This window comes from Amblyraja radiata, chromosome 24, assembly GCF_010909765.2.
Source record: "Amblyraja radiata isolate CabotCenter1 chromosome 24, sAmbRad1.1.pri, whole genome shotgun sequence".
Classification (NCBI taxonomy): Eukaryota; Metazoa; Chordata; class Chondrichthyes; order Rajiformes; family Rajidae; genus Amblyraja; species Amblyraja radiata.
In genome coordinates this window covers 21,070,583-21,095,515 of record NC_045979.1, presented here as the reverse complement: position 1 = coordinate 21,095,515, position 24,933 = coordinate 21,070,583, and the positions used below count along the sequence as shown (strand labels likewise).

Here is a 24,933-nt window from a genome sequence, read left to right as displayed (position 1 = left end):
CCCCTTTATTCTAAGAATAGACAGTCCAATGTCTGCAATGGGGTAGAATTAAATTGGACAGTATCCTAGTTTATCGAAGGACTGTACATAAGCCTGATAACAAGGAGAAGAAGATGTTCCTGAGTCTGGTGGTGTGCGCTTTCAAGCTTCTGTCGGGAGAAGGGAGAAGAAGGAATAAAAGGAGGCACCATCAGCTATGTACATGATATCGAAGTGACTTGCTTTAGAAATACTTTTCCAATTTGGTGTTGCTTTATAAAATGGGGTTTTATCTTCCATCAATTTAACTTTAGTTTACTTTGATATGATATATTTGAATTAATAATAAATAATAATGTGACAGATGTAAAATGAATTGCTCCACAAGAGAAATCAGGTTGGGTCATCTATAACTACACAAGAATGCAACATATTTGTATTGTACTTGATGGTAAAATTAAGGTCTTGTTCGCCGAGGTAAAATGATGATTACTAAAATACACTTTAATAACAAGAATGAGTAATGTTAATCAATGATTTATTTGTAACGGTACGCTCCTCTAAAAAATTAAAAACAATTAAGAACTGGAATCATTCTTTAGTGACCACTCTACTAAATCACCCCATTGATTAAATGACATCTATTAGGCCATAGCTATAAGGTGAGAGGGGGAAAGTTTAGAACCATAGTCTCATACAGCATGGAAACAGCTCCTTCGGCCCAACTTACCCATGCTGACAAACAATGGAGATGCGTGGTGCAAGGATTTTTAAAAACAGAGGGTGGTGGGTCTATGGATGTGACATTTCGACTCAATGAAGAAGGGTCTTGTTCCGAAACGTCACTTATCCCTGTTCTCCAGAGATGCTGCTGAGTTACTCCAGCACTTTGTGTCCTTTTTTCAGTTTAATTCAATGCTTGCAGAAATGTGCCCCCCTCTTTACATGATGGTATGACGGGGAGGAGAGACAACATCTTAAGTAAATCCCTTCCTAAAACAGCCTCCCTGTGGTCATTTTCCTTATTGTCTACCAGTTCCCTTGCGTTTGCACAGCCGGTGCACTCAGGTGCCTGCTGGTGGCGCTGTCTCCGCCGCTTGATTGCGGCGGCGGCAACTTGCGAAGTGCGCATACTCAACGGCGGCAGCTGCCGGCAGGCTGTGGTGTGCGCATGCCCAGCAGTGGTGGGCGACGGCGGGGGCGATTGCACATGCTGGTGTCGTCATGTGTCGGTAGAATGCACTGTGCGCATGCTCACCGCTGCCGAGCGTTGGCAGGCTGCACAGTGCGCATGCTCGCCGCTGCCGAGCGTTGGTAGGCTGCACAGTGCGCATGCTCGCCGCTGCCGAGCGTTGGTAGGCTGCACAGTGCGCATGCTCGCTGGCTGCCCGGCGGCCCGCAGTGCGCATGCCCGGGTGGATCGGTGCGGGAGCTGCAGCCGGGCGACATGGTGCTGGACCTCGACCTGTTCCGTGTGGACAAGGGCGGCGACCCCGAGATCGTCCGCCAAAACCAGACCCAGCGTTTCAAGGACGCGTCGCTGGTCGACCGGCTGGTGGAGGTGGACACGGAGTGGAGGAAATGTGGGTGCGGGGCAGGGGCGGAAGGGAAGGGAAGGGGAGGGTGACAGTGGGAATGGTGGTGGGGTGACGCGATGGAGGGGGGAGATGGGGACAGGTGAGGGGCAATGGGGAGGGGACGTGACAGCAGGGAGAGTGGTGGGTGGGGAGAACAAGGGAGGGGTGATGAGTGGGGGGTAGAGGGTGGGGAGCTGGGGGAAGGGGTGTTGGATGGGGTGCAGAGGTTGGGGGGAGTTGGAGGTGGGGAGTGGTGAGGGATGGGGAGAGCAGAGGAGGGGTGCTGGGTTGGTGAATAGAGGGGTAGGTGGGGTAGGGGCGAGGAGCAGAGTACTGGACGATGGGTAAGGTGGGAGCAGGGGGATGGGATGATGTGGTGGGGTGGGAGCAGGGCTGAGGTAATGGGGTGGAGTGTTGAAGGTTAGGTGGGATGGGGAGTAGTGGAGTGGGTGGGGAGGAAGTTATTGCTCCTCCTGTGGTCACGAAGCAAGGGGAAGGGGGCTGCTGTGCCTACCTCTTCCCTGGCTCAGCTCCTGTCACGGGGAGCTATCAGATTCTGGACACGGACGGGTGTTAACGGTCAATTGTGTCCTTTGTTGGCGGGGGTCATTACCGACAGTGTGGTAGGTTGCCTCTGACCTGGTGGGGAGGGTGTCCCATTTCCCACAGGCCAAATATCAATGATTTTGCAAATCAGAACCAACAGCAGAGAGATATAAATGCTCAGCAGGCCAGGCAGCAGCTGTGGAGGTGAAAACATTTAACATTTCAGGTCACTGGCTTACCAATAGGACTCTGACCTGGTGGGGAGGGTTAAATAACACTACATGCAGTGCCAACCTTCGTTCTCTCTCAACTGTATTGCTTTGACCTGGTGGGGAGGGTTAAATAAACCTGAGATGTTAAATAAAAATAGGAAATGTTAGAAACATTCAGAAGTTCAGGTAGCAACTATAGAACGAGAAGAAGTGTAACTATTGTGACAGTAATAATTATTGTGACAGTCACAAAATGGAACATGAAGTTCTTCCTTGCAACAGACATGTAAACACTGTACTTTGTAAATGCCGTAATAAACAACAACATTTCAGTATATGAACAAACAATAATAGTGCATAGACCCAAACAATGCCCACCAGGTCCACAGTATGTAGTTTGGAGCTTATTTGGGGGTTGTAGTGATCAATAATCTGATGGTTGTTGGGAAGTAGCTGCTCCTGAACCTGAACGTTTCAGTATTCAGGCTACGACATCTTCCCAATGGCAGGAGTGAAATGAGAGTGTGGCCAGGGTGGTGTGGGTCACTGATGATGCTGGCAGCAACTGTAAATCCCTTTGATGGTGGAGAGGTCAGCACTCATGATGGACTGAAATCCAATTGGCCAAGCTAAGCAATAATATTCCTTGCTGAATCATGAACTACAACCAACGTTCAATCAGTGTGGTATGATTTAGTATTTAGTAACAGTCTCATGGTCTCCTTTATATTTGAAGTTAGTACCATGCAGTATTTAAAAGTCTAGTACTGCCTGTAAATATTAATATCTGGCTTTTACTAAAACAACCCAGAGATGCTACAGTTGTTCTGTGTACTGCAGGGAGTGGATTATTTTATGTGAAATTGCCCTCTTACAGACAACTCCATAAAGTGATGGATGATCTTGATGCAGTAAGCATGCAGTTCCACAGGGTGTCTGTGGTTAGCTTGCAGAATCTGATGCAATCTCGCAAGCCAGTGTTTCATTTTCGATTTTCTGTTTTTTTTTACATTTAAATCTGTGTTTTCGTGAATCACATTTTTGGTACTATATTTAAATTGCAGTGGGGCCTTTATCCTAGGAGCAATTGAGGTCCTTCATTTTTTACACCTTTTGAAATTGAAATTTGTTTATGCCAATAAGTTGTTCTAAATTTAATAAAAAGGAAAAAATCAAACTCCCAAGGCTGCAAATTAAATATGACGAAGGCATTGTATTTCTGTAAAATCGTTACTTGCTGCACTAAGTTCTGCAGATTTCCTGGAACTATATTCAGTGCAGGGTTGTGTAATGGATGATGCAACTTGGTCTTGGACAGAACGTCGTGCTGTAGTAAATAAAAAGACAATAAAAATATGATGTGCACTTATTTAAAATCTGGGGCTTGGTGCTGTGTCATTCTTTCTGAATGCCAGCAATTATATATATATTGCTGCATATCTTTAAGTTCAGGAAATTGATTGCATTAGTTGTATTTTATTCCAATCTTTGTACCAACCAATGATTCATTAAAACACACTGACGCACTTGTGTTTTTATGTTTAGTAATTTGCTGTGGCTGAATGGAGAAAAAAACATTTCATTTCTGGGGTAAAAATGAATCATACAGTGAGCAAGTGAACCCCCTAGTCTTGTGTAGGAAGGAACAGCAGATGCTAATTTAAACCGAAGATTGACGCAAAATGCTGTAGTAACTCAGCGGGACAGGCAGCATCTCTGGAGAGAAGAAATGGGTGATGTTTCGGGTCGAGACCCTTCTTCGGACTAATGTCAGGGGAGAGGGAGATACATAGATAAGGAAGTGTAAGGTGTGAAAATAGGACAAAGGGAAGGAGATCAAGGCAAATGCAGAATAGATCATTGTTGGCAGGGAGAAAGTAACAGCAAAGCAAACAGATAAAATGTAGTCAGAGACAGTAAGACTGTCGGAGAACTGGTGGTGGAGACAAATATGATAGTAGCATTTAAGGGCTCTTAGATGGAAGTGCAAGGAATAGAGGGATATGGATCGTGTACAGGCACATGAGATCACTTTAACTTAGCATCATGTTCGGCACAGCCATTTTGGGCCGAAGGGCCCATTCCTGCGCTGTCCTGTTCTATGTACTATGCTATTGCCCTCTTCACCACTTTGTCTAGTACTTGCGTCACCACTTTCAGGGAACCATGAACTTGCATCCCAGATTCTCTGTTCTGCAATTCTCCTCAGAACCTTGTCATTCACTGTGCTGGTTTAACTTCACAAAATGCTTCACTTTGCACTTTGTTGAGTTAAATTCTATCTGCTATTTCTTGGTCCATTTTCCTAGTTGATCTATATTCCATTATGGATTCGGACAATCTTTTTCACCGAGCTACCGCACTATCATATCTATCATTTTGGTGTCATCCACAAACTAATTAATCATGGCATCTACAATCTATATATTACTAAAACTCTCATCTTGTTTGTTTGTCTGCGTGAGTTCCCGGAAACTCCGCCACAACGGTACACTTCTGGCCCACTATCATTTCATTCAAAGCTATCATTTCTGGCCCACCTTACTCACCAGTGTCTTGCGATGTAAATGGAACAAGTTTTGTTCAGATTGATGGTATATTTTACAAGTTATTCACGTTTTAAACTTGACAAAAAAAAAACCCCACTTTTCCACTTACCCTGCCCGTCAGACTCGTTCGATGTCGCAATGATTTTACAATGGGATCCCAAAATTCTTTTTTTTTTAACCGCCAATTTTTTTTTCCGCGTGTACTTGCCTGGCCTCACAATGGGGACCCAACGGCTCCATGGGTAAGTTTCCTTCTACTTTACAAACACCTCCACAGAGAGAGAAAACGGGGAATTACAGACCAGTTAGTCTAACATCGGTAGTGGGGAAACTGCTAGAGTCAGTTATTAAAGATGCGATAGCAGCACATTTGGAAAGTGGTGAAATCATTGGACAAAGTCAGCATGGATTTACGAAAGGTAAATCATGTCTGACGAATCTTATAGAATTTTTCGAGGGTGTAACTAGTAGCGTGGATAGGGGAGAACCAGTGGATGTGGTGTATCTGGACTTCCAGAAGGCTTTCGACAAGGTCCCACATAAGAGATTAGTATACAAACTTAAAGCACACGGCATTGGGGGTTCAGTATTGATGTGGATAGAGAACTGGCTGGCATACAGGAAGCAAAGAGTAGGAGTAAACGGGTCCTTTTCACAATGGCGGGCAGTGACTAGTGGGGTACCGCAAAGCTCAGTGCTGGGACCCCAGCTATTTACAATATATATTAATGATCTGGATGAGGGAATTGAAGGCAATATCTCCAAGTTTGCGGATGACACTAAGCTGGGGTGCAGTGTTAGCTGTGAGGAGGATGCTAGGAGACTGCAAGGTGACTTGGATAGGCTGGGTGAGTGGGCAAATGTTTGGCAGATGCAGTATAATGTGGATAAATGTGAGGTTATCCATTTTGGTGGCAAAAACAGGAAAGCAGACTATCATCTAAATGGTGGCCGATTAGGAAAAGGGGAGATGCAGCGAGACCTGGGTGTTATGGTACACCAGTCATTGAAAGTAGGCATGCAGGTGCAGCAGGCAGTGAAGAAAGCAAATGGTATGTTAGCTTTCATAGCAAAAGGATTTGAGTATAGGAGCAGGGAGGTTCTACTGCAGTTGTACAGGGTCTTGGTGAGACCACACCTGGAGTATTGCGTACAGTTTTGGTCTCCAAATCTGAGGAAGGACATTATTGCCATAGAGGGAGTGCAGAGAAGGTTCACCGGACTGATTCATGGGATGTCAGGACTGTCTTATGAAGAAAGACTGGATAGACTTGGTTTATACTCTCTAGAATTTAGGAGATTGAGAGGGGATCTTATAGAAACTTACAAAATTCTAAAGGGGTTGGACAGGCTAGATGCAGGAAGATTGTTGCCGATGTTGGGGAAGTCCAGGACAAGGGGTCACAGCTTAAGGATAAGGGGGAAATCCTTTAAAACTGAGATGAGAAAAACTTTTTTCCCGCAGAGAGTGGTGAATCTCTGGAACTCTCTGCCACAGAGGGTAGTTGAGGCCAGTTCATTGGCTATATTTAAGAGGGAGTTAGATGTGGCCCTTGTGGCTAAGGGGATCAGAGGGTATGGAGAGAAGGCAGGTACGGGATACTGAGTTGGATGATCAGCAATGATCATATTGAATGGCGGTGCAGGCTCGAGGGGCCGAATGGCCTACTCCTGCACCTAATTTCTATGTTTCTATGCCCTCTATACACTTTATTAATTTTAACTTAATTTCAGCCTTCAACGGCACAACTTTGACCACTCATTTAAACACAGGATTAGTCAAATATAAATTTTCAAACATCACGCTTTTGGTCTTTAATTTCCACTTTAAAAAAATTCAGGCCTAAACCTCACTTTTTATTAAGCTACATTTTTTTGTGTTTTGATGTTTCAAAACATTTTATTCCACTGTCTAATTTTCTGTGTTCTTGTGTAGATACAAGATAATATTTTTATAGTGCAAATAACAAAAATTGAGATGTCACTTAACATGCACAAAGCAGATTGATTTAAATGAGGTGTTTGTGAACTGATGTGGTAATGGAAGGCAATTACAACATTTAATATCATTGCTTTCCACTGTTCACAGCTTGTTCTTGATTCAGATAAAATGTGCAGCAGTCATATTTTCTACTTCTATCCTTTTTTTAACCAGGTCGGTTCCGTGCAGACAACTTAAACAAATTGAAAAACCTTTGCAGCAAAACAATTGGTGAAAAAATGAAGGTAAATTAATCTTGTTGATAAAATATCAGAAATGGTTATTCTTGTAACTCAAAGAAGGTTTCTACTGGGTATCGTGAGGGTGTCTTTACTAAACTGTGTATGACTGTCTCGTTTGAAGGTTTTTTTTAAAAAGGAAGATTCTTTCATTATGGCTGAAGTAGTTAAACATGGCAGATGTTTTGTCAACAAAAGTGCTGGAGAAACTCACCTGGTTAGGCAGCATCTCTGGAGGACATGGATAAGGTGACGTCTTGGGTCGGGACCCTTTTTCAGACTGATTGTGGTGGGGGGGGGGAACTGGAAGAGATGGGTGAACCAAGGCTAGAGATAAAAAGGAGACAAAAACGTATGTCAAAGAGAGGTGAGGAGTGAACTCTTTTCCCTCCCCCTCCCAACCCCCCTCTACTACAATCGGTCTGAAGAAGGGTTGTCCCTCAAAACGTCACCTATCCATGTCCTCCAGAGATGCTGCCTGACCCGCTGAGTTACTCCAGCACTTGTATATTTTTGTAAACTGGCGTCTATTCAAGCCAGCATTTGACTAGTGTAGATGGGACATGTTGCTTGGTGTGGGCATGTTTCCATGCTGTATGACTCTATGATCTGCAGTTCCTCTGTCTACATTGTGCAGGACAAAGTCCCACAAACACCAATAATTAATTTCATCTTTTTTGATTGAGGAATATATAATGCAGGGACTGAAGAATTATTTTTAGGAACACCTTGAAATATAAGACAGGGCTTCAATTGAATTTCTCAGCATAAAGGCTGCACCTCCATCAATGTGACTCTCCCTCTGTACTGCAATGAACTGTCAGCCTAAATTGTGTGCTACAATGTCTAGAATTAAGCTTCAACCCTCGACCACCTTACTCCGAGGCAAGAGTGCTACCACAGCCAGGGCCCAGACTCACCAAATCATTAATTTGACTTCACAGATATCGTGGATCTTGATTACCTTAAAAGCCCTTGGTAAATTATCGCATAAATGGCTATAAGGTCTGTGGGACTAGCGATCAAATTTTAAGGTAGATTCCAAATTGGTTGCTTTAATAGAGGCAAAGTGTGGTTATTAATGGTAGCAGTTTTGTGTGGGGTCAGTTTGTTTTGATATTTAGTAGCTTTGCATGCTCTTGCGTTCAACGAATGATAGTTGTTGAAATTGTGTCCTGACAAATAAAACCTGGGGTGATCTTGTGAATTATAATTGAACAGAAACATGCTTGCACCTATCCCACCAGACAATTAATTGATATTAAAAATTCAAAAATCAAGTGTTCAGCAAATTTACGGTGAATTATTTAAACTTTAAAAAAATATGAAATTAGTATTTACAGATGTGTTTTTCCACAGAGGAAGGAACCTGTTGGTGAAAGTGATGTGCTTCCACAAAACACACAGAACCTGGATGATCTCAATGCTGACATTTTATGTGTAAGTTATTACTTGGTCGATGGTTGTCTTTTGATTCTACTGTCGGGCGGCACAGTGGCGCAGCGGTAGAGTTGCTGCTTTACAGCGCCAGAGACCTGGGTTTGATCTAGACTACAGGTGCTGTCTGTACGGAGTTTGAACGTTCTCCCTGTAATCGCGTGGGTTTTCTCCAGATTCCTCCCATGCTCCAAAGACACATGGGTGTGTTGGTTAATCGGCTTCGGTGAAAAAGATGTAAAAAATTTCCTTAGTGTGTAGGATAGTGTCAGTGCACAGGGTGATTGATGGTCGGTGTGGACTTGGTGGGCTGAAGGGCCTGTTTCCACATTGTATCTCTAAAGTACAGTAAAGTATATTGCAACCACTCTGTGCTGGTGGTGAAGGGAATGATGATGAGGGCAGTGGATCGTATTACCCCCACAACGGTCTTTGCCCTGGATGCTCATGAGCTGCTGTTTTTGGAACTCTACAGACGGAGAGAATTTTGTTCCCCTGACACGAACACTTCGCTGATGGAAGGTCTCTGGGGCTGTCAAGAGTTGAGTCATTTGCCACACGTTACCCAATCTTTTTCCAGCTCTATTGGCCCAGTATTTACATGGTTCGAACATTGGTGTTTTCAATCAAAAATATCCTGTACTAATTTAGGTACTCTTGCTGAATTAAAAAAAAGTTAAACATGAAAGTAACGTGCACTGATTCATTTAATTTTAAAGCACTCGGGCAAACTTCACATGATCAGAATTTAACCCAGGTCCCATAGACATGGAAACATAGAAACATAGGAGTAGGTCATTCGGTCCTTCGAGTCAGCACCGCCATTCAATATGATCATGGTTGATCATCCAGAATCAGTAGTCTGTTCCTGCTTTCTCCTCATGTCCCTGAGCAATGAGGCAGCCACTCAACTGCTGTACCACCCAACATAATGGCAGCTTAAAATTACAGAGTGTTTTGCTAAAATAATTTAGGAAGCTCCAAATGAAATATATTAAGCACATTTTAGAGAAATTGTGGGATGGTGAGCGAAGGGAGATCAAGGTCTTCGGGATGGGCGTCTTGGTTGGCATGGACAAGTTGAGCTGAAGGACCTGTTGCCGTGTATAGCCTCTTATCGGCTACAGTGGTACACTTGTTTCATAGTTTATATATTTAAACATTTTTAAATGAAGAAATTCCAGTTGGTACACTTCTGCCCCTGTCCCACTTAGCAAACCTGAACGGAAACCTCTGGAGACTTTACGCCCCACCCAAGGTTTCCGTGCGGTTCCCGGAGGTTTTTGTCAGTCTCCCTACCTGCTTCCACTACCTGCAACCACCTGCAACCTCTGGGAACTGCACGGAAACCTTGGGTGGGGCGCAAAGTCTCCAGAGGTTTCCGTTCAGGTTTCCGTTCAGGTTTCCGTTCAGGTTTCCTAAGTGGGAGAGGGACATTATAAGAGCGAGTAATAACTGGGAAATGCACCATTCATATGATTACAACATTCACATGATCTGAGTGGACTCAGTAAGGAAAGTAATTGTAAATTGCTGTCTTGAATGGGAAGGGAAGAAAGTGGGGCATCTATACCATCTGATTCAGTTGTATCAGAAAATGCTAGGCATAAATTAGCCATCGGAGCTATGTTGCAGTTTTTTTTGCGTGTTGTCATCGTTTTACATGAATAAAACAAAAAGTGGACAGATTGACAGCGATAAAGCACCCATAGTGTTTTGAGTCCCACACGAAACGTCACCTATCCTTGTTCTTCACAGACGCTGCATGACCCACTGAGTTACTCCAGCACTTTATGTCCATTTTTGTAACCCAGCATTTGCAGTTCCTTGGGTCTATACAGTTCATGATGGATAGAAACTTAAACAGGTGTATAAGGTCAAGGTTAGACTTCTGAAAAGTCAATAATCAATAAGTGAAAGTATTTTAAAATAATTTTAATTCTGAAGGGTCCTTGGCCTGAATCATTAGTCCTATTCCTTACCCTACTAACACATCATGACAGGCTGAATGTTCCCAGCATTTCCTGTGTTTATCTGAAAAGCCTTTTATCATTCACTGCTATTTATTTAAACTTGGCTTCCCTGTAATTAATTCAGTTTAATGATATGTGGCAGATTGTAATCAGACCAAAATAAATAATTTATACCTGCAATATAAGAGGCTAAACAAATTGCACCATTGCACTTGAGTTTTATTACAATCAGGCCATTTTGGTGAGATGGTTAACAATCAATAATGGGAGTTTTTTAAAATTAAATTGGAAAACTTTTCTCGTTTTTTTTTCATCTGTAGCTTTTGGGCATCGGTGGTCTCACAAAAGCATTTTTATGGCTGTCGGCTTCGTTCCATACCTTGAGGTTGTATGACAGTGACACATCAGCCAACACCTTCCCTTCTTCCATATCCTTAGAGAAAATAAAGCAGTATGTGTGAATCAATACTTTCATAACATTTATTATTTTATTAACTGTTCATCTCCAGAGCCTCAGAATTGAAGGATGTTCTTTTAAGAAGGAAATGAGGAGAAATGTCTTTAGTTAGAGGGTGGTGAATCTGTGGAATTCTTTGCCACAGAAGGCTGTAGAGGCCAAGCCTGTGGATATTTTTAAGGCAGAGATAGATAGATTTTTGATTAGTACAGTTGTCAGAAGTTATGGGAAGAAAGCAGGAGAATGGGGTTATGAGGGAGAGATAGATTAGCCACGATTGAATGGTGGAGTAGTCTTGATGGGCCGAATGGCCTAATTCTACTATCACATGATCTTATGACTTACATGGCAGCTTGGCCAAACAAGGGAGTTTCACAGAGTTGAAAGTAATTTTGTAGTAGTGATTTCAATTAAAGCAACGATAGACTGCAGCATATTCTGTAAAGCTTTATAAACATAGAACAATGAACAGTACAGTGCAGCAACAGGCACTTCGGCCCTTGTTGTCTGCTGCCCATGATGCTAAGTTAAACTAACCTCATCGAGCGACACATGATCCATACTTTGCCTGTCTCTTCATGTGTCCAAGTGCCTCTTAAATGTCACTATAGTCTGCCTCCACTATCAACCTCTGGCAGTGTGATCCAGGCACCCAACGTTGTAAAACAAAAAAATTGTTTTATACTTTAACTCTGCCCCTTTAACAAAGTTATCCCCTCAGGATTTCAGCATTGTGCTGCCTTCCTAGTGTCTGACATTTCTACCCTGGGATAAAGACTGACTATCTACTCTTTCTCTCCCTCATAATGTTATGTAAAACGCCATCATTTATCTTATGGTCAGAAAATTTTGAATTTTTCAGGGTTCAACTGTAACTCAGATCAAGAAAATACGTGTCCTCATTGATGAAGCCATTGGAAAATGTGACAATGAACGGCTGAAACTGGAAGCCCAAAGAATGGTCAGTCTGAGGGAGATTGGTAACATCCTGCATCCCTCTGTACCCATCAGCAACGATGAGGTAAGAACATGGCTCGCGTTGCTTCATCATTTAATTTGTATTTATTTTACTTAAATGCCTCAGCATTAAAACTGTATCCTGAATTTATGGAAAATAAACAATATTCTATTTATATTTAACCACATTGTATTTAACTCAGGTTTAATCATCTCTACAGAGTTTGGTGCAATTATCTTGTAGAGTAAAACAAAATGGCGTCCAACTAATGCAAAAGCAGTTTGACAAAGAGTCCCAACCCGAACCGTCATCTATCAATGTCCTCTGGAGATGCTGCCTGGCTCGATCTAATACAAAAGGGGTTTGGATTCATGATAAAGGTGCTGAAAGGAAACCTTATTTTCTCACTCCACTGGATAATATTAAGATATTTTGATTTGCAAAATCGAAGCTTCCCCATTTTTAACGCTAAAACAAGGGGGCTATCAGCAATGGCCAACCCCTTGGACGAGGTGAGGATTAAGATTGAGTGAAAAGGCATGTGAATGAAAGTTAAGAACTAAGGAACTTGGTAGCTCTGAGATATTCCAAGATGTTTGGTCACATCCCATTCACTGGAGGATGAAGTTTGCCTGATTTCATAAGATCTACAAAGACCATTTTGGATACACCGCAGACCAGTTTGCTGTTAGTACAGTTTTCACATGCTGGGTAATTTCCTGTCAAGCATTAAAGTTAAATAATTTTCACTTCTTGCGTCTGAGAAATTTGAGTGATTTCTGAATGACGCTGGATAACTTAAATTGTATTACAAAAATTGATGTTTTTTCCAGATATTGCATCTCATTCTAATTCAATGGCTTTCTTCTAGAGCCTAAATGCAACGTTCCATTATTGTCTAACTTTATTTGTACACAGACTACCAGTTGTAATGTGAGTATTGCCAGTCAGCAGGGAGAAAGATTAGTGCTTGATTGCTGAATTTCACAGGTTCCGTTTGTATCTTATTTAAGATAGGAAATGTAGAAGTGTTCTACCAGTGTTCTGTCTTTCCCCTTTGCAGGATGCAGATAATAAAGTGGAGCAAACATGGGGAGATTGTGCATCCAGAAAGAAATACTCTCACGTTGACTTGGTGGTAATGGTCGATGGTTTTGAGGGAGAGAAAGCAGCTGTAGTGGCCGGGAGCCGAGGCTATTTCCTGAAGGTGAGTGTTCATAAGAATTAACAACCGCTTTTAAATTCAGTTTTCTATAAATCGGTACAGCCTGACTTGGAGATGTAAGGAATTGCAGCATCTGTGGAGGGAATTGACAGTCGACTTTTCGGGTGTGGGTCCTTCTTCAGACTAATGGTGACGAAAGGTGGCACATTGGCGCAGCTGGTAGAGTTGCTGCCTTAGTGCCAAACAATCTGGTTCGATCCTGACTGCGGGTGCTACCTGTACAGAGTTTGTACGTTCTCCCTATGACTGCAAGAGTTTTCTCCAGCTGCACTGGTTTCCTCCCACATTCGAAAGATGTGCAGGTTTGTAGGTTAATTGGCTTCTATAGCTTGCCTCTAGTGTGTGGGATGCGAAACTGGGACAACATAGAACTAATTTACAGGTCGACGCAGATTTGGTGGGACTGTTTCCACGCTGTATCTCTAAACTAAACTAAAGATGCTGTCTCATCAATGGGTTCCTCCTCCAGCACTTTATTTTTTGCACCGTATGCGGCTTGTTTGTGATGGTGTTCCCATGTTCCATCTTGTCATTCTGGCAATTAGATGCTCTGAAGATCGACACAAAATGCTGGAGTAACTCAGCAGGTTAGGCAGCATCTCTGGAGAAAAGGAAAAGGTGATATTTTGGGTTGAGACCCTTCAGACTGAAGAACGTCTCGACCCGAAATGTCACCCATTCCTTCTCTCCAGAGATGCTGCCTATCCCGCTTAGTTACTCCAGCATTTTGTGTCTACTCAAGATGATAAGATAAACCCTTTTTCCATAAGACATAGGAGTGAAATTAGGCCATTCGGCCCATTGAATTCGCAGTGCCATTCGATCATGGCTGATCTATTTTTCCCCCTCGACCCCAATGGGTTTCATTGGCAATCCCATTGTAGACCCCCTTCCTGGAGTATCCAAAGGAAAATTTCATTCTGACAAACAGTGCAGTTATGAGCGTAGATAATAAGAATGTAATTACGCATTAAACAAAAATAATAACAGGAGACACAATGGTAGACAATAATATGCGTCGTGTGTTGATTGTTTTTTGCAGGGTCCTTTGGTGTTTCTTGAACAAGCTCTGATCCAGCATGCTCTGCGGAGCCTGAGCAGCCAGGGGTACACTCCACTCTATACACCGTTCTTCATGAGAAAAGAGGTGATGCAAGAAGTTGCACAGCTTAGTCAGTTCGATGATGAACTCTACAAGGTACCGAAGTACAGTGCTTTATCTGGTTACAAATCCCCACACTGATATGCTCTGGGACCGTTCATGTTGCAACTGAATGAATTGTCAGAAATATTAATCATCACTTATGACACAACTGAACTCGCTTCGTTAAGCAGCGTTGCTTCAAGTCAAATACAATTAACTTTAAGAAGAGACATTAGGGTTTCTCAATGACTTTGGCATTATATGCGTCGTCTAATATATTGAAACAAAAATGTCCCACTTTAACTCCCTGGACCGTGATGAATGATTTGATCTTACTGAGCCATCACTGGGTACAGTTTGGATTTTATTTTCCCAACCATCAGTTGCACTTTGATATAGAATGTGTGCATACTGATATTGATAATTACATTGGGGGTTTTGACGAATAAGTATGAAGATACTTTGCATTGGCAGGTGAAAAGTGTCTACACTACACATGTATACACTAAGTTGCTGATGTTGTTTGTAGTATGTCTTTAGTTTTGAGGCTGTCATCAGAATGGCAGAACCGTGGAATAATTGAAAGCTGGGGTCCCAATGGTTGTTTCTTGATTGCGAAAAGTAGTAAAAAACCCATTTATCCTTTTTCCTAAATGGCAGCACTAAATGTCATGGAAATGTCAGACTAGAGGGCATAGCTTTAAGATGAGATGGGGATGTGAAGGGCAGGTTTCTTTACACAGGGTGATGGGCGCCTGAAGTGTGTGGCCGTTGATGGTGGTAATATGATAGTGTCAGATATGATATTGTCATTGAAAATGCTTTAGGATGGCATGTGGATATGCAGGGAATAGAGGGATATGGAGCATGTGCAAGCAGATGAGATTAGTTTGTCTTAGCACAGACATTGTGGGCCCTCCGGCTGTGTTCCTGCTTTGTAGTTTATTTTCCATGATTATATCTACCATCTTAGGGGTGGGAGATTGCAACCTTCACGTGGTCCGCCCTGTTTCTACGAATGTAATCAACGTGCACAATCAAGTAAGATCAAATAGAACAAGTTGTCCTACAACTTTAGGCTGTGCACGCCATACGCAAGAAGAAGAAGATATCTAGCATCTTGTCTTTTTCAGCACTTAATGACAACAATAAGTCTGGTTTACAAACGACACAACCTGAACAGCTTTCCCTTTTTTCTCTGTAGGTAATCGGAAAGGGCAGTGAGAAATCGGAAGACAGTTCAATTGATGAGAAATACTTGATTGCTACTTCCGAGCAGCCAATTGCAGCTTTCCACAGGGATGAATGGTTGAAGCCCGAGGATCTTCCGATTAAGTACGCCGGGTTCTCCACATGCTTCCGGCAGGAGGTGGGCTCCCACGGCAGGGACACCAGGGGCATCTTCCGTGTTCACCAGTTTGAGAAGGTAAATCAAATACCAGGAAATGTAGTTCGAAAGGTCTGAATGACAAATAAAGGATTCAATTCAATTCTAGTCATCTAAAATAGCTCAGTATATTACGTGGCATGATACGATACGTGTCTCACAGGTAACCCAGATGTTATCACCTATGCCAGCACAGCTGCAGTCTTCAGAGTCCTGTTCTGGAAAAGAAGAAGGGTGGCTCAGTGGCAAAACTGGTAGAGCTGCTACCTCATAGCATCAGATACCCAGGTTCATTCCTGACCTGTGTGTGGAGTTTGCACATTCTCTATGTGACCCTGTGGGCTTCCCCCGGGTGCTCCTGTTTCCTTCCACGTCTCAAAGACATGCAGGTTTTTTAGGTTTAATGGCCTCAGTAAATTGTCCCTAGTATATTCGGAGTGGATGAGAAAGTGACATAACATCGAACTAATGTGAACGGGTGATTGATGGTTGGCATGGACTCAATGGGCCAAAGGCCCTATTTGCATATTATATCTTTCATTCAATCAGTATCATTCATGGTTCATCTTCCATAGTATTCTCCTCTGTTAGAGGTAAGTGGGTGACCAATTCAGGAGAGGATGGATAGATACTTGTAACTGTCCTCATTAAATCATGCAATGCCAGGCATCGGATATAGTTGCTTCCATATCATCCCACCTTTGCAGCACCAAGGATCCCCTGATGTTCCCCTAAAGTCTGGGATGCAGGGCTTAATAGAGCAAAATAACATTTAGGTGATTGCAAATATACCTTTCTAATGAAGAGATATAGTGCAGAAGCAGCCCTTTCGGCCCACAGAGTGCGTGCCGACCAGCGATCCCCGTACACTAACACTATCCTAAACACTAGGGACAATTTTATGATTTTTACTGAAACCAATTAACCTACAAACTTGTACATCTTTGCAATGTGGAGGAAACTAGAAAACTCACGCATGTCACGGGGTGAACGAACAAACTCCGTACAGACAGCATCCATAGTCGGGATCGAACCGGGGTCTCTGGGGCTGTAAGGCAGCAACTCTACCGCAGTGCCACCATGCCGTCCTATGTAGCATGAAGAAAAATGTCTCCACAGAATTTCTATATGGTTTCATCTGACAGTAATAGTTTGAATATTATTTCAGAACAGACATTCATTTGATTGTTGGTAACTTAAGGCTGTTTTACTTTATGTCTTTACAGATCGAACAATTTGTTTTTGCATCCCCTCATGATAATAAGTCATGGGATGTGTTTGAGGAAATGATTAAAACTGCTGAAGATTTCTACCAGTCACTAGGCATTCCTTACCGCATTGTAAATATTGTCTCAGGTACCTGGTCAGTCACACTGTTCCTCCTGATCCTGGTTACTAATTGAACAGTTCAAAATGCAGTTTGTTATCTGTTAGATTTGGAGTATTCAACTCAAATATGTTGTCAGTTATCACTTGCTAATTTTGGTAAATTTAAACTCAGAGTGAGCAGAACACAGTAAATATTTAAAAATTATATTTCAATGAACCTTCTGTGAGACATTTTGTTGTTTTTATGAATATAGTTTAGATTTTGGAAGCCACATTCACCTGGTAGGTGATTGGATTATTTGAAAGTTTACAGGGTGAGCAATACAACACATGGTTAAAAAAATTACAATAGCTTGATTTTTCATGAAATGTTTTTGTAAGAGGTGCTCTATTAAGTTTTATATCAAAATGTCCCCAACTCGAGTGATCAGCCCTCAGATAGAGAATTTTTTGGGTGTTACCACTTGTCTTGTCATGTCCTTGCATTGGATGTGCAAGGTAAAGGAACATATGTTTTTGGAGGTGCAGGAAACTGCAGATGATGGAATCATGAGCAAAAAAACAGTCTGAAGGAACTCAGTGGGTCAGGCAGGGAATGGGCAATTATTCTGTTCGGGGTCCTTCAGAGTGATGGAGCAGGGGAGAAAGCTGGGACAGAGAAGTGAGGGTGGGACACAGCCATGTGATGCCTAAGAGAGTGGGAGGGAAGGAATGGGGTGTGATTGGTAGATGGGTAGAAGTTTTCAGATGATGATGATTGGAAATGGAGAAAAAGGGTGTCAGGAAATTAAAGAAGAGCAGTGAAATGTAAAGCAGGAGAGAGGGATAAAAGGGAAAATGTGGGACATGTATGCTCACCTCTACCAAAAAGATATAGGTAGGCATACAGAGAAGGAGAAAGCAGAAAGATGACATGGGTGGGGGGAGAATTGAATGTGCACCAGAATTTGGAGCAGGGGAAAGAGGTGGTTGGGGAGGGGGTGTCATCTGAAATGTTCTTGCAATTTTGATTGCATCTTCTGATGTCTGATTAAATGGTGATATTTGCTGTAAACAAGGAAGGGTTTGTAAAACTGCTTTGTGATGAACGTCTGAAAGGGATTTCTAAATGCAAGTGGCTTTATGCCTCCTGGTTTATGTGTTCCGTTTGGAGCCGCCCTCTTTTATTCCTCTTGAGTTGCTATTGCATAGGGAGACGGTTGTGAAGTTAATTCTTCTTGCTCTGCCAGGTGCACTGAATCATGCTGCAAGTAAGAAGTTGGATTTGGAAGCCTGGTTCCCTGGATCTGCTGCCTACCGGGAATTGGTATCATGCTCAAACTGTACAGATTACCAAGCACGGCGGCTACGGATCAGATATGGACAAACCAAAAAAATGATGGATAAAGTAAGTACTTGTTGGGGTCGAGGACTAGATGTGTGCTGAATTGCACACCCTTCAGAAGGTAAAACTTGCATCGGGATCATCAAACAATTAGCTTTCCTCAATGCTCCAACATGAAAGATTTGCCAAACATTTGTCCATTGAGGATGCAGAAGGCATTCAGAGTCATACCATATGGGAACAGGCCCTTTGACCCAACTTGTCCCATCTACACTTGTCCCACCTGCCTGTGTTTGGCCTATATCCCTCTAAACCTATCCATGTACCTGCCTAAATGTTTCTTAAACGTTATGATAGTACCTGCCTTAACAACCTCTCCAGCAGCTTGTTCCATATACCTACCACCCTTTGTCTAAAAAAAAATGTTGCCCCTCGGATTCCTATTGAACATTCCCCCCTCATCCATCTTAAACATATGTCCTCTGGTTCTCGATTCCCCTACTCCAGGTAAAACACTGCATTCATGCAATCACCTTCATGATTTTATACACCTCTATGTGATAATGTTTCTTCCTCCTATATTCCAACGAATAAAGTCCTATCCTGCTCAACCTCTCCCTGCAGCTCAGGTCCTTGAGTCCTGGCAACTTCTTTGTAAATCTTCTATACGTACCAGAATGCTGTTTAGATTAGAGGGTGTTTGTTATACTGTAAGGAAAGATTGGACAAACCTGGATTATTTTCTCTGGAGCATCAGAAGCTGAAGGGAAACCCATGTTTATGAAATTATGAGAGTCCAAGATAGGCTGGACAGAACCTTTATCCCAGGATGGAAATGATCTATGTTATTCCTTTAACCACACTGGTCAGTAACATGAAACTGCATACATTTTCACGTCTTGGCACATGCTAAATTTACATCAGTGGTAGGTCGTGCATAGCTCCCTAGCCATGGTTTGTGGCTGCTTTTTATGGAGTTTCTCAGAAATTGTTTTTTGATTATCGGGTGGCTGGAATGGTCATCATCTTGAGGAACATAAGGAAGGAGATCTTCCATAGATCTACTGCCTGCTCACATCTGTTGGAATATGCTAAAAATGCTTGAAAGTCAATGAACACAGTTCTTGTATCGACACACATGTCCATCAGCATAACAGCAAAAAGCTGATTGAAATCTTCAGAAAGTGTTGGCACCAGCCCCGGAAAACGGAAGCACCCACTTTGGTTTTCCAGTTGAATGTTGTTCCAAGCTGATATTGGACTGATCACTTGGGCTTTTGAACTGTCCATTAATGCTTTTGCATCATGTTCCATAATATTTTTAATATTACCATGAAAAGTGAAATACTTCTCTTCACGCTTCTATTGGAGGCTTTCGGGGTCATCTCGACCTAGATGCTTTCAAGTGGGTAAATATAGGTGCTTTATGTGCAGTATTCAATTGTATTAAATGCGGCATGAGCTTATCGTGACTCAAGCTGCAGTCAATATTAATGTGCCTGTAAAGTCAACAAAGTGAACAATGTCAGTTCTCAGCCTTGCTTTTTTTTTTTTCCTTTGATAACATTCAAAGTTTTTACCAATAATGGTTGATATAAGTGTTTACCTTACCGATTATTTACCAGCATCCATCTGATCCAAAAGAATCCTTAAACAGTAAAAGCCATAAAATGCTGGAGTAACTCAGTGGGACAGGCAGTATCTCTGGAGAAGGTGGATTGATGACATTTGAGGTTGGGACCCTTCTTCAGGCACCGACTCGAAACGCCACTTATCCAATGTTCACCAGAGATGTTGCCTGTCCCGCTGAGTTACTTTAGCACATTGTGTCTCTTTTTGTATATAAACCAGCATCTGTAGTTCCTTGTGTCGCCATGAATATCATCAACCAGTGGTTGGGTTCTGTAGTTTCCTGCAGAGGGAACTAGTGAGCTGTGGTGCTGCTCCATGCTGAACCACAACACCTTCTGAACACACTGCCTGGAGTTTTTCCCAGCATGGAAGTCAATAAACCCAGGCATCAGTGTTACTTAGATGCCCTAACTCTGCTCAGATTCTGACTCCTTCATTAGCTTGGTAATGGCCAACACTCCGTTCATCTTTACTTATATTTACTCATTCAGCTATGCAGTGTTTTTGAAAGCATCAGAAATTACCCAAGGAGCTCCATGTAGAAGTCTGAATCTCTCTTTAAGTGGGGCACGAGTGAATTTTACGGGAAAGTTTCAACATTGAACATAGGATAGATTGACTTTTGATAAATGGTGTGCTTGATGTAACCAGTTGGGGGCAGCACAGTGAGTTGCTGCCTCGCAGTGCCAGAGGCCCGAGTTCAATCCTGACTACAGGTGTTGTCGGGATGGCGTTTGTATGTATTGCCTGTGACTGCTTGGGAATATCTCCGGATGCTCTGGTTTCCACCCACATTTCAGGTTTGTAGGTTCATTGGCCTCTGTAAATTGTCCCTGGTCTATAAATAACAAATGCTAATGCAAGAAAACTGGTGTCTGTAATGCATCGTCTTAGTTGCTGAGGTTAGTGTTGTGCAGCGTTCAAGAGCCTGATGGTTGCTGGAAAGAAGCTGGTTTAGAACCTGGAAGTCACAGTTTTCTTCCCATTGGTTGGAGCGAGATGAGAGTGTAGCCAGGGTGGTGTGTGTCTTTGGCGATATTGATTATTGAGGCAGCACCTCATGTAGGTCCCTTGGACGGTGGGGAGCTCAATACTTGTGATGGACTTGGCAGTGTCCACTACTCTCTGCGGCCTCCTTTGATCACCTTCTAGTGGTTCCTCAGTGATAGGAATAAAAGTAAGTAATGACAGGATGAAGGAAGGAAACCATCACTTGAAGATGCTTTTTTTCACTTTGAGGATGTAAATGCAAGTGCGAAGGATGTGGAATAAAGGTAATTCTTGTTTGCAGGCTGAATTTGTGCACATGTTAAACGCCACGATGTGTGCCACGACCCGTGTCATCTGTGCCATCCTCGAGAACTATCAGACTGAAGATGGGGTGGTGATACCGGAAAGTCTAAGACCCTACATGCCACCAGGTACGTGTCAGAAGTGTAAACAAGTGCACTGAGCCTTTGTTTTATTCACCTGTGGACAAGATAGAAGGACGTACATTTAGAAAAGAGATAAGGAAACATTTATTTAGCCAGAAGGTGGTGAACCTGTGGGATTCATTGCCACAGAAGGCGATGGAGCCCAAGTCATTCTGTATTGTTTAAAGCTGGGATTGACAGGTTCTTGATTGGTTAGGGTGACAAAGGTTACGGGAAGAAGGCAGGAGAATGGGGTCGAGGGAAATATATTCAGCCATGAATGAATGGCAGAGTAGACTCGATGGGCCGAATAATCTAATTCTGCGCCTGTGACTTATGAACATGAGATCAAGCAAACCATAACGTTACGTTATAGACCAAGAAACTTGAGACTTTTTGTTTAATCAGTTTCACAGACGGATATTGTGGAGAATGGAAGTCAGATGATTGAAAGCAATGTAAGGGAAGTATCAGATGGTCTTTCTGATCCACAATCTAACCTTGTAGAATGTTGTTTTTGAACTTGGGTAGAAAATTTCACAATTTTGACCTTGCATTCAAGAAAATAAGCATATTCTGCCTTCTGAATTTTACGTGGATTAATCAAATACATGTTTCCTATTTAAAAGATGTGGAGCGAGCAGTGTGTGACTTAGATAAATAAAGATTTAAGATAGTTTTAGATGACGCACTTCTGGAGAACCAAGAGTGGGGACTGGCGAATGTCATCGACAATACCTCTATCATCTCCATCCCACGCGGGTGTCGATGACAAACTCTGGTTTATCCCTGACTGAGGAAGCAGTTGAGATTTTGACAAATGGCTGGACTGCAAGTTGGAGTGGAGCAAACTCAACTTGTGATCTTCCTATCGATTGTTGCCTGCTTTATGATTTGTTTTGAAAGATAAAGTTTCAAAAGGCCGGCGCAGCAGGTAGAGCTGTTGCGTCAGTGCCAGAGACCCGGGTTCAATCCTTACCTCGGGTGCTGTCTGTATGGAGTTTTCAGCATACAACTAGTGCGAATGGGTGATCGATGGTCGGCATGTATTCGGTGGGCCAAAGGGCCTGTTTCCATGCTGTATTGCTAAATTAAATTTAAAACTAAGATCAGGCTTTGACCCGAAACGTCACTATCCATGTTCTCCAGAGATGCTGATTGACCCGCTGAGTTACTCCAGCACTTTGTGTTCTTTAAAAAAAAACTAAACTACGATTTAGCTCTTGATTTTGACACGCTCCCTCTTGTGTGTATACAGCTCCAAATACATAGTCGTAGAGTGATACAGTGTGGAAACAGGCCCCTCCGCCCACCTACAATGTCCCAGCTACACTAGTCCCTCTTGCCTGTGCTTGGACAATATCCCTCCAAACCTGTCCTTATTGAAATGTATTCGGCCGAACGTGCCTATTCTCCGCTCATGGATGCGCGCACCCTGTTTCCCCAGCAATTTTGTCCTGTCCTACTGGCCTTGCTAACTGGTTCTTAAGAGACACCCACCACCCGCTTGCAGTGCTTAACCACCACCTTGTTGAAAACCCCTCAGATTCCTATTAATCTTGTCCCCGTCACCTTGAACTGATTCCTCTGGTCCTCGGTCCCTACTCTAGCAAAAAATGTGCACACCCATCTATTTCTCTCAATTTGTATATCTCTCTAAGATCTCCCTTCATCCTCCTGCGCTCCATGGAATAGAGACTCAACCTCTCCCTATAGCTCACACCCTCTAGTCTTGGCAACACCCTCATAAATCTTTTCTGAACCCTTTCAAGCTTGACTATATCTTTCCTATAACATGGTGCCCAGAACTGAACACAATATTCTAAATGCAGTCTCACCAACGCCTTGTACAACTGCAACATGACCTCTCAAGTCCAATGCTCTACGTGTAAGAAGAAACTGCAGATCTGATTTAAACCGAAGATCGACACAAAATGCTGATGTAACTGTAATGAACCAACAGGTCATTCAGACTGAAGTCACCCATTTCCTTCTCTCCAGAGATGCTGCCTGTCCCGCTGAGTTACTTCAGCATTTTGTGTCTATCTTCAGCTCCAATTGCAAGCAACTAAAGCTTTAAACTGTTGCTGTGAGGTATGCTGAATATTAAGCCAGCAAATGACAGTTCATTATTGTTCCATCCACAATACATATCTTTTTTTCTTTGAACAGGTTTGACTGAAATGATCAAGTTTGTTAAGCCAGCACCTATCGACCAGGAACAATCAAAAAAACAGAAAAGGCAGCAGGAAGGAAACAAGAAGAAACCTGCATTCTCTGACACCAGTTTGGAAAATAAAGTACAGAACATGTCTGTCAACAATTAATGAATGCTTTCAATTAAATGGTTAACTTATAATCAGTGTCGGTATTGTCCAAATTAACTACATGTGGATGGCTTGCTTGCAAATGGCGTCCATATTAAGTAAAACGGGAAGTGCATCATGTATGTGGTGATAATGTTCACTCATCGACAGGTCATTTAGTGGAACAGGTTTTATGGGAGTAAATATGTTCGGAATTTAGAATGTTATCTCTTGAATGATTTGCAATAATAAACAGCTTAAATAAGCATGGTTCTAGTGCAAGTGTTTCGTTCCATCATTGTGAAGTCCATTATTAAATTGCATCACATCTTGTCCCGCGTGTCCCTCCTCTCCAAAGGCAAAGGTTTCAATACAGTGCTGAGATGCTCCAGCACTTCGTGTGGATCTGAAGAAGAATCCTGGCCTGAAACATCACCTACCCATGTTCTCCAGGGAAATTGCCTGACTTGCTGAGTTACTCCAGCCCTTTGTGCCCTTTTTAGTTTAAATTCAGTAAAGCTTGAGTTATGGAAACAAGGAATTGCAAATGCTGGAATGAGAAAAACACAAAGTGCTGGTGTAAATCAGGTCAAGCAGCATCTCTGATCAACATGGATAGGTGACTTATTGGCTCAGGACCCTTCTCCAGTCTGAAGAAGGGTACCGCCCGGAAACGTTGCCTATCCATGTGCTCCAGAGATGGTGCCTGACCCTAAGTTACTCCAGTACTTTGTGTTTTCGAGCTTCAGTTATTGGGCTATACAAATTATTTTGTGCCTTATTGCTTTAGCACATGACATGATACTGTTCCATTGAAACAAACCACGTCTTTCGATTTAGCACAACACAAAAGTTCTGGAGGAATTCTGTGGGTCAAGCCGCATCTGTGAAGGGAATAGACAGAAGACCCTTCTTCAGATTTGATCCCTCATTGTTTCAATGAGCTGCCTTGGGGCATTGAGGGGGTTATTTAGTCCAGATTAAGGGAAGATTCACTGGAAATTGTGTCCCATAATCTCATCACAAGGATATGTATGCTGTGCTTCAAATAAAAGGAAAATCAGATTTGTTATTCCCAAATAACCTGCCCTTTCTTCAGTTATGTAGGTGCTGATCAAGAATAGCAATTTAGGAAAGACTTAAGTGATGTAAACTATGGAGTCATTGGCTACAATGGAGATGACATTTGAAAGGAAATCATTTTAAGAAACACAGTCATCCAGCACACAAACTGTTTAGGTTTCTATTCAATCTTTTCCCTCC

General features: G+C 42.5%; 1 protein-coding gene across 1 annotated transcript; it reads left to right on the top strand.

Annotated features, from left to right (window-relative positions):
- The first annotated feature begins 1,363 nt into the window (after window positions 1-1,363).
- sars1 (seryl-tRNA synthetase 1) lies at window positions 1,364-23,928 on the top strand. The gene is made up of 11 exons (XM_033042564.1): window positions 1,364-1,562; window positions 7,019-7,089; window positions 8,443-8,523; window positions 11,813-11,971; window positions 12,972-13,115; window positions 14,176-14,331; window positions 15,482-15,703; window positions 16,891-17,020; window positions 18,223-18,380; window positions 21,241-21,370; window positions 23,537-23,928. The coding sequence occupies exons 1-11, from the start codon at window positions 1,427-1,429 to the stop codon at window positions 23,689-23,691; spliced, it is 1,542 nt and encodes a 513-aa protein (XP_032898455.1). The 5' UTR covers window positions 1,364-1,426; the 3' UTR covers window positions 23,692-23,928.
- The last annotated feature ends 1,005 nt before the right edge of the window (window positions 23,929-24,933 follow it).